This window comes from Lathyrus oleraceus, chromosome 3, assembly GCF_024323335.1.
Source record: "Lathyrus oleraceus cultivar Zhongwan6 chromosome 3, CAAS_Psat_ZW6_1.0, whole genome shotgun sequence".
NCBI classification, from domain to species: Eukaryota; Viridiplantae; Streptophyta; class Magnoliopsida; order Fabales; family Fabaceae; genus Lathyrus; species Lathyrus oleraceus.
Genome location: NC_066581.1, coordinates 244,639,087 through 244,652,383, shown reverse-complemented (window position 1 = coordinate 244,652,383; position 13,297 = coordinate 244,639,087). Strand labels below are relative to the sequence as shown.

General features: G+C 36.4%; 2 protein-coding genes across 2 annotated transcripts; one reads left to right on the top strand and one right to left on the bottom strand.

The window, feature by feature from the left end:
• Nucleotides 1–8,777: 8,777 nt before the first annotated feature.
• On the top strand, nt 8,778–11,181 carry LOC127126633 (tubulin alpha-5 chain). The gene is made up of 5 exons (XM_051055592.1): nt 8,778–9,193; nt 9,521–9,735; nt 9,811–10,010; nt 10,111–10,619; nt 10,708–11,181. The coding sequence occupies exons 1-5, from the start codon at nt 9,081–9,083 to the stop codon at nt 11,003–11,005; spliced, it is 1,335 nt and encodes a 444-aa protein (XP_050911549.1). The 5' UTR covers nt 8,778–9,080; the 3' UTR covers nt 11,006–11,181.
• Nucleotides 11,182–11,881: 700 nt separating this feature from the next.
• Nucleotides 11,882–12,990, bottom strand: LOC127126634 (ethylene-responsive transcription factor ERN1). Its single transcript, XM_051055593.1, has one exon. The coding sequence runs from the start codon at nt 12,842–12,844 to the stop codon at nt 12,020–12,022; it is 825 nt and encodes a 274-aa protein (XP_050911550.1). The 5' UTR covers nt 12,845–12,990; the 3' UTR covers nt 11,882–12,019.
• Nucleotides 12,991–13,297: the final 307 nt, after the last annotated feature.

The following is a 13,297-nucleotide window of genomic DNA, read 5'->3' as shown; positions in this document are numbered from 1 at the left end:
TACCTCCTAAGAATAGGCCAAGATGGGCTTGGTAAACTAAGGTCCTTGGCTTCTAAGGTCTATATTGGAAAGAGTAATGTCTACCCACAACTACTTGTGTGACATTATTGATCCCAACATGACCTCCACTAAGTGAATGGACTTGCAAGTCAACTTGCTAAGGAATAACTCCACACAAGTCAACAAGACTATGCCATTCTCCTATCCTAAGTGCACTCGAGTTCGGGTATAGAACTCATCTCACAAAGATCACCAAGCATATAAGGAATTAATATTCAAGCAATTCAATCATTACATACAATACAGTAATCCCAAATTGCACAAAAAATATGTCACAAAACAATATACAATACAATACAACAAATATGAAAAGTAGGTAAAACCCATTAGGCAAATGTCCCCAGCAGAGTCGCCACTTTTCTAAAGCGGGGTATTCGTTACCATTAGAGATATTGACTAAATCCAAGGTAAACCATACAAGTCGAGTCGCCACCACACTTCTATTTATCCAAAGGAATGGTTAGAAAGCGAACAAAAACCTAAAAGTTTTATCAAATCAAAAACTAGTAAAAATGTTAGAGATCTGGGTAAGGGGGTTGGTTATGCAATGGGAAGGTTTTAAGCACCCAAAACATCCTAGGTACTCCTAGGGAGCCCTTTTCGCACTTGTTGTAAGGTTGGTATTTTGTGAAAATTTGTTTGTGCAAACATGATTGAAGAGATGAGAAGAGAATATACAAGTTTATTTACATTTTGTGTTTGGATGGATAAACCCATTGCCTACGTACCATCTTAAAAAAGATTAGGATCAAAACCTCGTAGTTCGGGGTAAAAATCTCAAAAATGAGTTGGTGAATTGATTGGTCCAAAAGCCTTAAGGTCTTTTGTTATCCAAGGGAAAAAAACTCAACCTAAAACCACAAATCCACCATGTGAGGATAGCTTCAACATGCTAGTGAGGGGTTAACCCTATAATAAGCATGGAAGACTCATTGTCCATCACTAAGGATATAGGTGAGTATTACATCTACCTCAAGGATAACTCAAACCTAATACCTAAAGGTTATGAAAAGTTTGATTAAGAAAGTGGTCATTGAAACCACAAAAAGACATTTGAATGGGTTATATTTTCCAATGAAAAGTATTTGCAAAATATGGTCAAAGTTGACTTAAAGATTCAATTCAAAATAAGTGTTATGAAAAGGAAGTTTGAAAATCAAAAGCATAAGGCTTAGGTTTCTAATGTTTGAAAAGTGTTAAATGTTTGCACAAAAGTTTTGGCTTGGGTTAGAGTGGAGGGAAGAAGAAGAATGGCTAAAGTCCTAGACATACAAGAGATAAGAGATAAGAGAACAAGACCACAAATGGAGTTTCTCTCTTGAGATCATATTGATGATCCAAGTAGCTCCCATCCTTTGGAATATGCAAGCAAATAAGTAAAAGCTCAAGCAATCAAATTAATCAAGCAAGCTCTTAGAAGATCCCCAATGGTTCTTGTATCTTTCACTTTGGATGGACATGGTGATGGTTCTTCATTTTGGCTCAAATAGGATTCCCTAGCACAAAAGCACACACATCAAAAAGTTCCATGAAGTAAATCAAGAATGGACAAGAGTGAGTTTAGAGGTTTGGTCCTTCTAATCCATCTTCAACATTAAGGTCCTTTTACTCCAATTTGCATAGGGACAGTCCTAGAAACTAAGTCCATTTGTCCATTTCTTTGCATTTGGCCCACAACAATCAAAACAAAAGCACAAGCACAATAATATATACACAATTATGTGCTCAAGTGAGCAAAAGGAAAATTGCATTAACATAAACATGTGCTCAAATGAGCAAAGGGGGAAAAGCAAATGAATAATATGTACAAGAATAGTAAATTGCATAAAAGTAAAGAGCAAAAAGTGATTGTTAATTGTTAATGGTTAATGTTAGTAGTTAGTGTGTCATAAGGCAAATTTAGCGTTATGTTAAGCAATCGTAATTGGACTTATGTAGAAGTCACAACTATCTGAGGCCGGTCAATAATAATGTAGGCAACAACACAAGTTAGAAGTCTTGATTAGTGAACCAAGTTCCAACAACTTGTCATGCCAAAAAGCGGAAGAGAAATGATCTTGTATTGGTTTAAGTCCTTTGCATGATTTAGAAAGCAACTTATCCTTAATGCAAAGCCATTCACTTGATCATTTGATCAAGATGAATTAGATTTGAATCAAGGAAGATTAAACCTCCCTAATCAATGCTAACTTATCAACCTTTAACTCATTGATCAAATAGAAAAGAAGGAGAAGAAGAAGAAGAAGATGGATAATGGAAAAGAAGAAAATAAAATGCATCAAATGAAAAGGAATGTATCAATCCATAAATGTTGACCAAAGATAGGGAAGATAAAGGTCAAACCATAAAATCAGAAATGAGATGAAGATTGGAAGTCAAGAAATAAACAAAATACTTTTGGCATTTTAATATTTGAAAATAAACTTGAATTAAAATATTAAAGAAAGGTCAAACTTCAAAATCACTTCAAATCAACTTTGAAAAATCCAAGTGAATTATCCCAAGTTCAACAAGGTTAAACAAAGTTTGACAAAAAAATTCAGCATTTTTAAAAGTCAGAAACTATTTTTAATCAATTAAAAATGAATAAAAATAACCTAATTGAACTAAAATCTCAAATAAATCTCAAATCAATTAATAAATTGATGAGAATATTTTTCATAGATCCATCATCATTCAAAGAGGTTGAGAAAATATTTTTGTATTTTTTGAATATCAAAAACTATTTAAAATGAATTAAAAATAACCAGAAAAGGGAAAAATCACAAAAAATATCAAATGATAAAATAAAAAATATTAAAAATCATTTTTAGAAACTAGAATTTAAAAGAGAAATAATGCAATTGGTCCCATATTTTTTGGAATTGAAATGAGAGAGTTATGAATTTTTGAAATAAAATGGAATTAAAGAAAATAAACAGAAATTAAGGAAAATGGAAAAAATCAGGAAGCGTTGGATGACTTCATTAATTGACGTGGCAACATCCAATGGATCAGGAGCGCGCGCGTACCATAGTCATTAGTCAACTGAAAAACATATTGAATTAAAAAAGTCATAACAATGGAGCGTGGAGATTAGATCTGGAGATTGAGATCAATGGCTCACATTGAATCTGGCAATGCGACGGTGTCCAGCGCCACCGTCTTCTCCGGTGAGCTCCGGCGAATGTCAAAAAATGCAGAGATTTAAATGCTCACTAAAATTGACGATCCAGGCACCATTCGAAAGGTGAAGTGATGTACATCACTCCTATATCACTCACTTCCACTCTAGATTCCTATTAAGAGAGAAATCAGATATGGAAGTTTGGTGATGTTCAACAGAACTTGCTCGATTTCAACAATTAAGCACTCAATAATAATGCCTCTATAGAGAGGACTTCAGACAACACAATATCAAGGCCAATGGATCAAAGTATAAAGAGATTCGAAGCAAAAAACAGTTGATCAAAACCTTTGGAGTATGAAGATTTGAGTCCCTTTCCTTGGTTCCTTTTGCAAAACAGAACTTCAATAGATCAAATGATGAAGGTCTAGGAACTTTAGATCTGAAAATTCAACCAAATGCAATTGAATTTCAGATCTGAATTTTTGAAGAAAGATGAACTTGTTCCTTTAGGTATGGCTAGGGATTCAATCTTGCAACATTTCAGGCGTCTTCAGGTTGGAGAATTATGAAGCATAGCACATGTATTTATAGCTGGAAAGGGCTGAGTGCATGAGTTTACTTGTGTGCATGGCAAATGGATTTTTCATTGCATGGGCTTGTGTGATCATGTGGAAGGCCCAATGAAGACTGAAATGACCTGCTGAGTTCATGTGAATTTCAAATGGACGTGCACATTAAGTGTAAACAGCTCATGCATGGCAATTTGAATGGAATTTCACAAAATGCACTAAATCTTCATGCCTTCGAAAATGGTGCTTCCCAACTCCAAATGCTACCTCATGAGTAATGGTTAGAAAGCTTGTTGCATAAGGAAAAAATGATATGTTGATCAAAATTTCAATTGGGCCTTGGAAATTAGTGAATTTTGAGTTTAAAGTGTAGGGTGCAAAACATGCATGAGTGAAGTTTCCAAATTTGGCCAATGTTCAAGCCCTTATGTCTCAATGATGAAAGCTCCAAATGATAAAACCCTCAACATCAAAGTTGTAGATCTTTTCAAGAAAATCAATTTGGACTTACGTTTTGAATCATTTGGATTTTTAATGAAGAAGTTATGGGCACTTGAAGTTGGACATTTTTCCATTTCAATGCATTTGGCCCAAAGTGACCTATAATGTTTTGCATTATCACATGTATTTATTTTGAGATTTTCAAATTTTTCTCAACATAACATTTGAAGTATACACAATAATATTTCCAATGAATTTGGTTCCACCTCAAAATCATAAAAAATGAATGAGTTATGTTCTTGGAAAGTTGACCCAAAATTAGGGTTTCAGTCAAAATGACCTATAATGTCTTGGAATGGATGATGATCTTCCAAGCCTCAAATAAATTTTTGATGAACATGAAAGTTGTTCATATTGTCCTTAAGAACATTATTTCTCTTGGTATCATCTCCATTTGACCAACATATAAAAAGTTAGGTCTTAGTGCATTTCAAAATAGTCAGATGAATTAACTGATCAACTTCTCAAGTCCACCACTCATATCTTGATGAATTGATGATTGAGGGCACTCAAATAAGTTCAAATATGCATGGAATTATGAATTAAATAACTTCCCTTGATGTTATTTGACCATGGGCTGAGGTTGCTTCATGAGCAAGGCATTGTTGATGATCAGATGAATTAGGGTTTCCTTGGAAGACAAACCTCAAACCCCTTGACTTGCTTTGATCGAAATGATGAATTGAGATACTAGGGAGGCATATTTGATGGATGAGAGATTTGGGAACTATTACCATGCTTGCTTTCATCTCCTCTTGACTTTATCATTGTTCAAAGGATCTCCTAGAAGCTCTTAGACCTTGTGATTGCTCAAGCTACAAACAAGAAATGTTAGTGACATATTTTTGTGCTTTTGATTAGTAAATAAAATTAGACAAGCAATGATATACAATTCAAACATGCTTGGTGATCTCAAACCACTCACAAGAGGTCCCACCCAAAGGCAAAGGGAACCCAGATGCTTATGATCCTTGAGGCTTTGCAAATGCAATGTTATGATGCCATGAGGGATCTTAGGGCCAAAATTGGGGTCTTACAACTAATTATTACTACTAACTATAGTATGAGGTTGACTCTACATAAGAGGTTGAAATATTTGACTCATAGTTGGTTCCAGAGAATTTCAAGTCATCCTCATTGCCTAGTTTGATGTGTGCAGCGACCACTATGAGTATATCGCATCCATCAACATGCAGATGGAAATCATTGGAGATTTTGATTCCTTTAAATGGAAGATCCTATATGGAACCTTCATAGATGCAACCCTAAAGTGGTACATGGTTCGGCCTCGACTCTCCGTCACTAGCTATCAGGACTTGGTGAAGAAACTAGTCCACCAGTTTGCAGCAAGTAGGCACATAAATATGGCCACCATTTTTCTTTTGAAAATTCATCAAGACCCTTATGACTCTCTGAGAGAGTACCTCTCCCATTTCAATGAGTCGAAAATCAAGGTCGTCCACCCCAACCAGGAAATATTCGTATGAGCATTTCAAAATGGGTTAAAGGCGATACATTTTAGTGAATCCATATCCTAAAGGCATGTGACTTCCTTGGCCGAGTTGGTGACATGTACATAATTCTATATAAAGGGTGAGGAAAGTAATGTGAAAACGGAAGGCACAAATGTCAAAGAGTATGCCAATAATAATCCTGACAACTCACAACAGTCACGGGAGAATCACTACACCTCACCCATCAGAGGCATGACGATATTCAAGCGAAGCGGAAAACCTATAGAGAGATTTACACCTCTGAACACTCTCCATGAGTAGATATGGCAAAACAAATTCCATGTGCACGGCATTCCACAACCTCAAGCATCAAAGTTGGATGTCTGGGGCTCAAGGCTAACTGATAGTGCAAGTTCCACAAAGTCAATGGGTACCACACTCAAGACTGCTATTAACTCAAGGAGGAGATAGAGAGCCTGATCCAAGAAGGCAATCCAAAGAAATATGTCCAGGGAGACTCCACACAAAGGTCAGGAGGATCCATCCTTTTGGGACAAAATGCTTTTGGGAGTCGCGGGTCTAGAAAGGGTAAAAAAACAAGTAAGGGGGGACATAATTGTACGCCACACCCTTAATACCTTCGTAGAAGGATTCTCCTGAGGAAGACATACTAGATTAAGCCGCATAAGATATGCTCAAAAAATATTCACCATCGAAATCTCGCCCACCAGCTCTGATTTGGGCGAGATGAACGCCCCAGGATGTGAGATCTCATTTTCTAAGAAGGACATTGCAGGCATCCATCCACATGATAACGGCCACATGATTATAACTGTAAGGTGTGATGATTGGGATATTAGCAGTGTGTATATGGATCAAGGAAGCTCCGCAAACATCTTCTATTGGGACTCCTTTGGAAGGCTTTTCCTAGACTTGTACGATCTCAAAGATTTCCAAGGATCATTGGTGGAATTCTTAGGAGAGCAAGTGCATGGGAAAGGTTACATTACACTGAAGACCACATTTGGAGAAAATCAGAGTAAGGTACCTTGTTATAGATGCACCTTTCTCTCATAACATGATTATATGGTGCCCAACTTTCAATCAGCTTGCATCCACCCTATCTAAATTGTATCTTTACATGAAATATACACTCTCTGATGGGTGAGTAGGAGTTATCTAGGAAGATCAAGATATCTCTAGGAAGTGTTACATATAGAGTCTGAAGCTAAAGAAGACTTGGGTCATAGGGGTGAACATTTAGGCGTAAAGTTGGGACAAAAGCCATGAGAAGCGACCTTCGAGGATGAAGGTCTGGTCGCTCCACCCTAGGAAATAACAAAGGCGACAGGAGAAGATACTTTATAAAAACTTTTCATTGTTTAGGCATTAAGCTATATTTTGTTTAGTTTCATTTACGTGTTTGATTTGTTTAAGGCTAGATGCCATCTCTGATGCTTGTATGGATAAATTTGAGACATTCTTTGTTTTATGGGGAACACTCTTTTTCCTTGAGTTGGAAATAAGGCGTAATGGTTTTTAATGAGGTCCCTCACATTATTATAAATTAGGAATTATTGTTGCTTTGTTCGCAAGAAACTGAAGAGTGAAAGGAACCTTATCGAGACCTCCTTTAGAGGCGACCAAATACGTTAGACTCTCCACGCTTTCAGGCAATTACATATGTTGGACCCCGTGAAGGAATCCTTTTCTCCATAAAAAGGCAATATAACTATTGAGTTTTCACAGAAAGATCCTTGTCGCCTTCAAAAGGTAATCTAAATGCATGACTTCTACTGGAAGATCCTTACCGCCCTCAAGGGGAAATAAGAATGTTGGACTTCACTAAAACATCTCAGCCGCCCCCATGGGCAATATAAATACTAAACTTTCATGGGACACCCCCTTCGTAAACCCATCAACTTATAGTCTCATTTGAGGGGCTCAACTTAAAGTCTCGCATAAGAGACTCAACTTATATTTTCGTCTAAGGGACCCAACTTAAAGTCTTATCTAAATGACTCAACTTAAATTCTCGCCTGAGCAACTCGACTTAATGTCTCACCTAAGGGAATCGACTTAAATTCTCGTCTAAGGGACTCGACTTAATGTTTCTTCTGAGGGACTCAACTTAGAATCTCTTCTTAGGGACTTAACTTATAGTCTCTCCTGAGGGGCTCAACTTAAGTCTCGCATCATGGACTCAACTTATAGTCTCTCTCGAGGGACTCAACTTAAACTCTCGCATGAGGGACTCAACTTAATGTTTCGTCATCTTTTATCCAAATTACCTACTAATCAATTTGAACATTATATCATTATAAGTGTAAAGGTCCTCCCAGAGACTTCCAAGTTTCTCAGGATAAAAAAGGTGGTATGTCGCCCATATAAGAGACTTCTTGGCCGCTTATTTATCAAGATGTGCACCTATTTCTCAAATATGTCACTGTCCCTAAATGATCCGTCCAATTCGTGAAAACGTGAGAAGTGACATGTCACAATCCACAATGGTGCAAAGATGGAGTCGATGGGATTGATCACGTTCTCCTAAATAATAAAGGATTGTTTGTCTCATTCCCACGCTCCTAGAAGCGGTTGTTACTTCTTTGGAGCCTGAGATCCATACCCAAGGATTTTTATAAATACCTGAACTCCAAGGTTGAGAGGAAAATCAATTCACTACGCAAAATACTACATACATAACCTTTCATCTTCCTACGTGAGCTAACATTAACCTCGCAATAAACATTAAAAACTTTTGACACTTCTTAACTATTATGGATTGTTACATATTAAACTTTTAGCAAATACAAATATTTTAAAAATAGTTTATACACTTAATCATCACTCGAATATATATGGTCAATAAATTTAACATACTTCACAAATATTTGTTATAGATTAAGATACATGGAGTTGTTGAATCTTTATTCAATTGTAGAGATTTTTGATACATGACTTTTTCCTTAACTAGATTAAAGATAAGATAGATTATAGCTAATGAATGCAAAATGAATTTAGATATTTCAGGAACGAAGAAGAAGATATATCTGGATGTCCCTTTGATATGGTATGAGTCATGACATGAAATAACAACAAACTAGACAAGGATGTGTGCACCCACAGAAAAAGTTAGAGAAGCATGGTCCCTTTCAACCCCCACATACTACTTATTACTAGTTCTTACTACTAATTAACAAAACTTTGTTAATTATTTTAATATTTTCATTAACTGTTAAATTAACCAAAAGCATGTAGCCATTTGACTTTTTTAGCCTTTCTTCACTTATTGAGAGTTTCTGTCATCATCATGTTATAAACTCTTAAGAAAATATCAAAGATTCTTCTTTCCTCTTTCTTGTGATTTTCATTTGCAGCATAGAAAAGATGAGAGAGATAATAAGTATTCATATTGGACAAGCTGGAATTCAAGTGGGAAATTCATGTTGGGAGCTTTATTGTCTTGAACATGGAATCCAACCTGATGGCTTGATGCCTAGGTACACTTTTTCTATTATATGATCAATGTTTTTTTTTAAATTTGTTTACATGAATTTTCTAATGGATTGTGTTTGTTTACTATTATTATGAAATTGGTTTCACTTTTTTTTCTTCTGCTGTAAGAAAGCTCAATAAGTTAATAATCCAAATTGAGATAAAAGATTCTATGAACTCTTTTTCATTATTGACTTGAAATTTTGATCAGATTAACAGAATTACGGGATTTCTATGTAACTTTTTCTTGATATTGGATACACTTGTTAACTCATATATGGTTGATTAGGCACAACTAATAATGCTGATTTATCTATCTACTTGCATTGAAGTGATACCTCACCTGGCGTAGCACGCGATGCGTTCAACACGTTTTTCAGCGAGACCGGATCGGGCAAACATGTGCCAAGAGCCTTATTTGTTGATCTTGAACCTACTGTTATTGATGAAGTAAGAACTGGTCTTTACAGACAACTCTTTCACCCTGAGCAATTAATTTCTGGCAAGGAAGATGCTGCTAATAATTTCGCAAGGGGACATTACACTGGTAAGCTAATTTCCAATGCAGTTCAAATTAGCTATTTTCTTCACTCTTTAGCTTTATTTTGTATCTGTTATGTAGTTGGAAGAGAAATCGTTGAACTGTGCCTCGAGCGTATCAGAAAGTTAGCAGACAATTGCACTGGATTACAAGGATTCTTGGTTTTCAATGCTGTTGGTGGAGGTACTGGCTCTGGTTTGGGATCATTGCTTTTGGAAAGATTGTCTGTAGATTATGGCAAAAAGTCTAAACTTGGATTTACCATCTATCCTTCTCCTCAGGTACTACTTTCCTATTTGCGTCGATACGTGCGCGCGTGCGTGCGCACAAATGTGTTAGTTAATCATTCTATGATAATGAATACCTTTTATCATCATGCAGGTATCTACTGCGGTTGTTGAACCTTATAACAGTGTTCTTTCCACTCATTCGCTTCTTGAGCACACTGATGTGGTTGTACTTTTGGACAACGAAGCAATATACGATATATGCAAAAAGTCGTTAGATATAGAAAGGCCGACTTATACTAACTTGAACCGTTTGATTTCTCAAATTATCTCTTCGTTGACTACTTCCTTGAGATTTGATGGTGCGATCAATGTTGATGTTACCGAGTTTCAGACTAACTTGGTTCCTTATCCTCGTATCCATTTCATGCTTTCGTCTTATGCACCTGTGATATCTGCTGCGAAGGCTTACCATGAGCAGATATCAGTTCCTGAGATCACCAACGCAGTTTTTGAACCGTCGAGCATGATGGCTAAGTGTGATCCTAGACACGGAAAGTACATGGCGTGCTGCCTCATGTATCGCGGAGACGTTGTGCCTAAAGATGTAAATGCAGCTGTTTCGAATATCAAAGCAAAGAGAACAGTTCAGTTTGTTGATTGGTAATTAAACTTCCTTGAAACATCGCATTATGAGTCATAATTTAGATTATGCTCCTTGCAAATGACTGATTTTGGTGACAAATTTTAGGTGTCCAACTGGTTTCAAGTGTGGTATAAACTACCAGCCTCCAACAGTGGTACCGGGAGGTGATCTTGCGAAGGTGATGCGTGCGGTTTGTATGATAAGCAACAACACGGCTGTAGCCGAGGTTTTTGCTCGGATCGATCATAAATTTGACCTCATGTATGCAAAGAGGGCCTTTGTACATTGGTATGTTGGTGAAGGAATGGAAGAGGGTGAGTTTTCAGAAGCTAGAGAAGATCTTGCTGCTCTTGAAAAGGATTATGAAGAAGTTGGAGCAGAAGGTGAAGTTGATGACTACTGAAATATTTCATCAATCATTCATCAGCTATCTACACCTCCCTTTTTGTTTCTGTCTCTTGTATTGTATCTCTGGCTGTTTATTAACTATTAAGTATTGTCAGTGTTCAAGAATCTTTCTGTTGTGTGCTAGCTCTGTACTTTTGAATGTTACATGTTAAAAAATGTTGATACGACTTATTTGATCAGTTTCAGACACCGACACTGACACAGGGACACCTTTTTCCAAAGGTATCGCTGCTACAGAGATTGACAGTGTTATTTTCTTTCGAGGAAGAGTAGGTAGACTTAGGATAAAGTTTGGTGATAAACTATTATAAGGTCTATCTTTGAATCATTCAATATATAGCCATCACAAATCATGTGCTTCAACAAAACCATAGATGGTGGTGCTAGCTGTCCACCTAATTATATGATACCTTACACACTAATTGCAACTTTGTATACATAAGCAAAATTGGATGATGCAAGCTTTTAACCTAAACACACTTTTAGAACTTGTCAACTTTGAATAGCATCAAAAGCCTTTTGTTTTAGAGTGCTTTTTTTATAGCTAAGTTTCAATGTAGTCTTCATGAGCCATGTGGGAGAGAAGGGAGAGGATAAGGATGATGAAAAAGAAAGAATATTTAAGAGTGAGTTTCTACTTTCTAGGTCCACAGGACATGTGACATGAAAGTGATGCCATTGAACCATAAGCAAAATGTTACCATATCTTTGGATGTAAAAAGTAATTTAATCTCATATTCTCAGTCCTATCACTTAATCTAGATCTAGATCATGAATGTGGTTGCATCAGACACGTTTAACCGTGATTCTCTATAATATCAAAGATTGTAACGTAACTGCGATTAGGACTCGGTTGATATTTTCACACTAGTTTGTAAAGAAAACACAATTATATCTCTATGGTATTGTAATAGTTCAATCCGACTTACATTCAACACACTTCCCTCGAGTTTTCGATAATAGAAAAAAAATAGGGCTGCAACATTATTAATTTAGAGCTTATAGAACTTCAACAGAACAATGGGCACAAAGGTGGAAGATCCCATAAGGTTTCATTGGAGTCATGAACAGCTTCCATGTACTCATGCACTCCATTAATAGCATAAAGTGAAGCTGATATCTGTCTTTCAACTTTCATTCTTTCAAATTCCGAAAGCTCCAAGCTAGACGCGTCGATCATTCCATCGTTGTTCTTCGTGATATCCAACAATTGAGCAAAAGGAAAATGATCAAAAACCGGTCCAAATCCCCATGAAAAATTGGATTGTGAACCTGACTCAAAATCCTCCTTGCAATTGCTCAAATCCGGTTTATAACCATCCTCAAAAAGTTCTTTATTCTGAGTAGCCTCGCTCGAAAGAGAATTCTCCTTGTTATCATCATTGCTTGTAACTGTATTTGTATCAGTATTACTACTAGTAGGAGCCTTGATGTTACTTGGAGCAGAAGCAACAGCATTATCTTCCTGTTTTTTCTCGCCTTTTCTGTTGTTAAGAAGATTTCTTATCCTAGAAGCAAGAGGAGAATCCAATGAGACATGAGTGATGAAGTTGGTTCGAGTGTTGGAACCTCGAAGAAGGCACGCGGCTTCGTCGTAAGCTCGCGCTGCTTCCTCGGCTGTCTCAAATGTTCCAAGCCACATTCTTATCTTCTGAGTTGTGTCTTTGATCTCAGCAACCCATCTACCTGATGGCCTTTGTCTCACACCAACAAACTTGTTTGTGTTATTGCTGTTTCGGTTTCTTCCTTTGAACTTTCCTCCTTTGTTGACTGAAATTCCTGCTTTCTGATTCAGATTCTGCTGCATGTTTGGTTGCTGAAAATGAATCTCCATCACAAAGTTTTTTCTAGAATTAGTACTTTTTGAGTGAAAAATAAATAGGAAGAAAATGCTTTTGCTATTACTTAAACTTTTTATGCTATAGTTTGCAAGCTATGAGATTGTATTTATATGTGTATGAAAAAGTTGGTAAGCTTTTGATTAAGCAAGTTGGATTAATATATTACAATGTACACATTGTCTTGGGATTTGGAAGCTGTTTGATAAATTTTTGTAGAGAATATTTTAAAGAATTTGGTATGATAATGACTATATACCTTTGAAATTCAATTGGTGATGCCTTTAATTTTTCAACTGAATGACCACTCCTATAGCTGTCGTTTGGAAGCAGACAAGCTTTCAATTTGGATGTATGTGCCAAAAACAAAATCACCTAAACATTCTAAATTTTGACATATACTGTCCCTAACTCCTTAAATGGCATACAATTTTTTATTTTTTTTAATT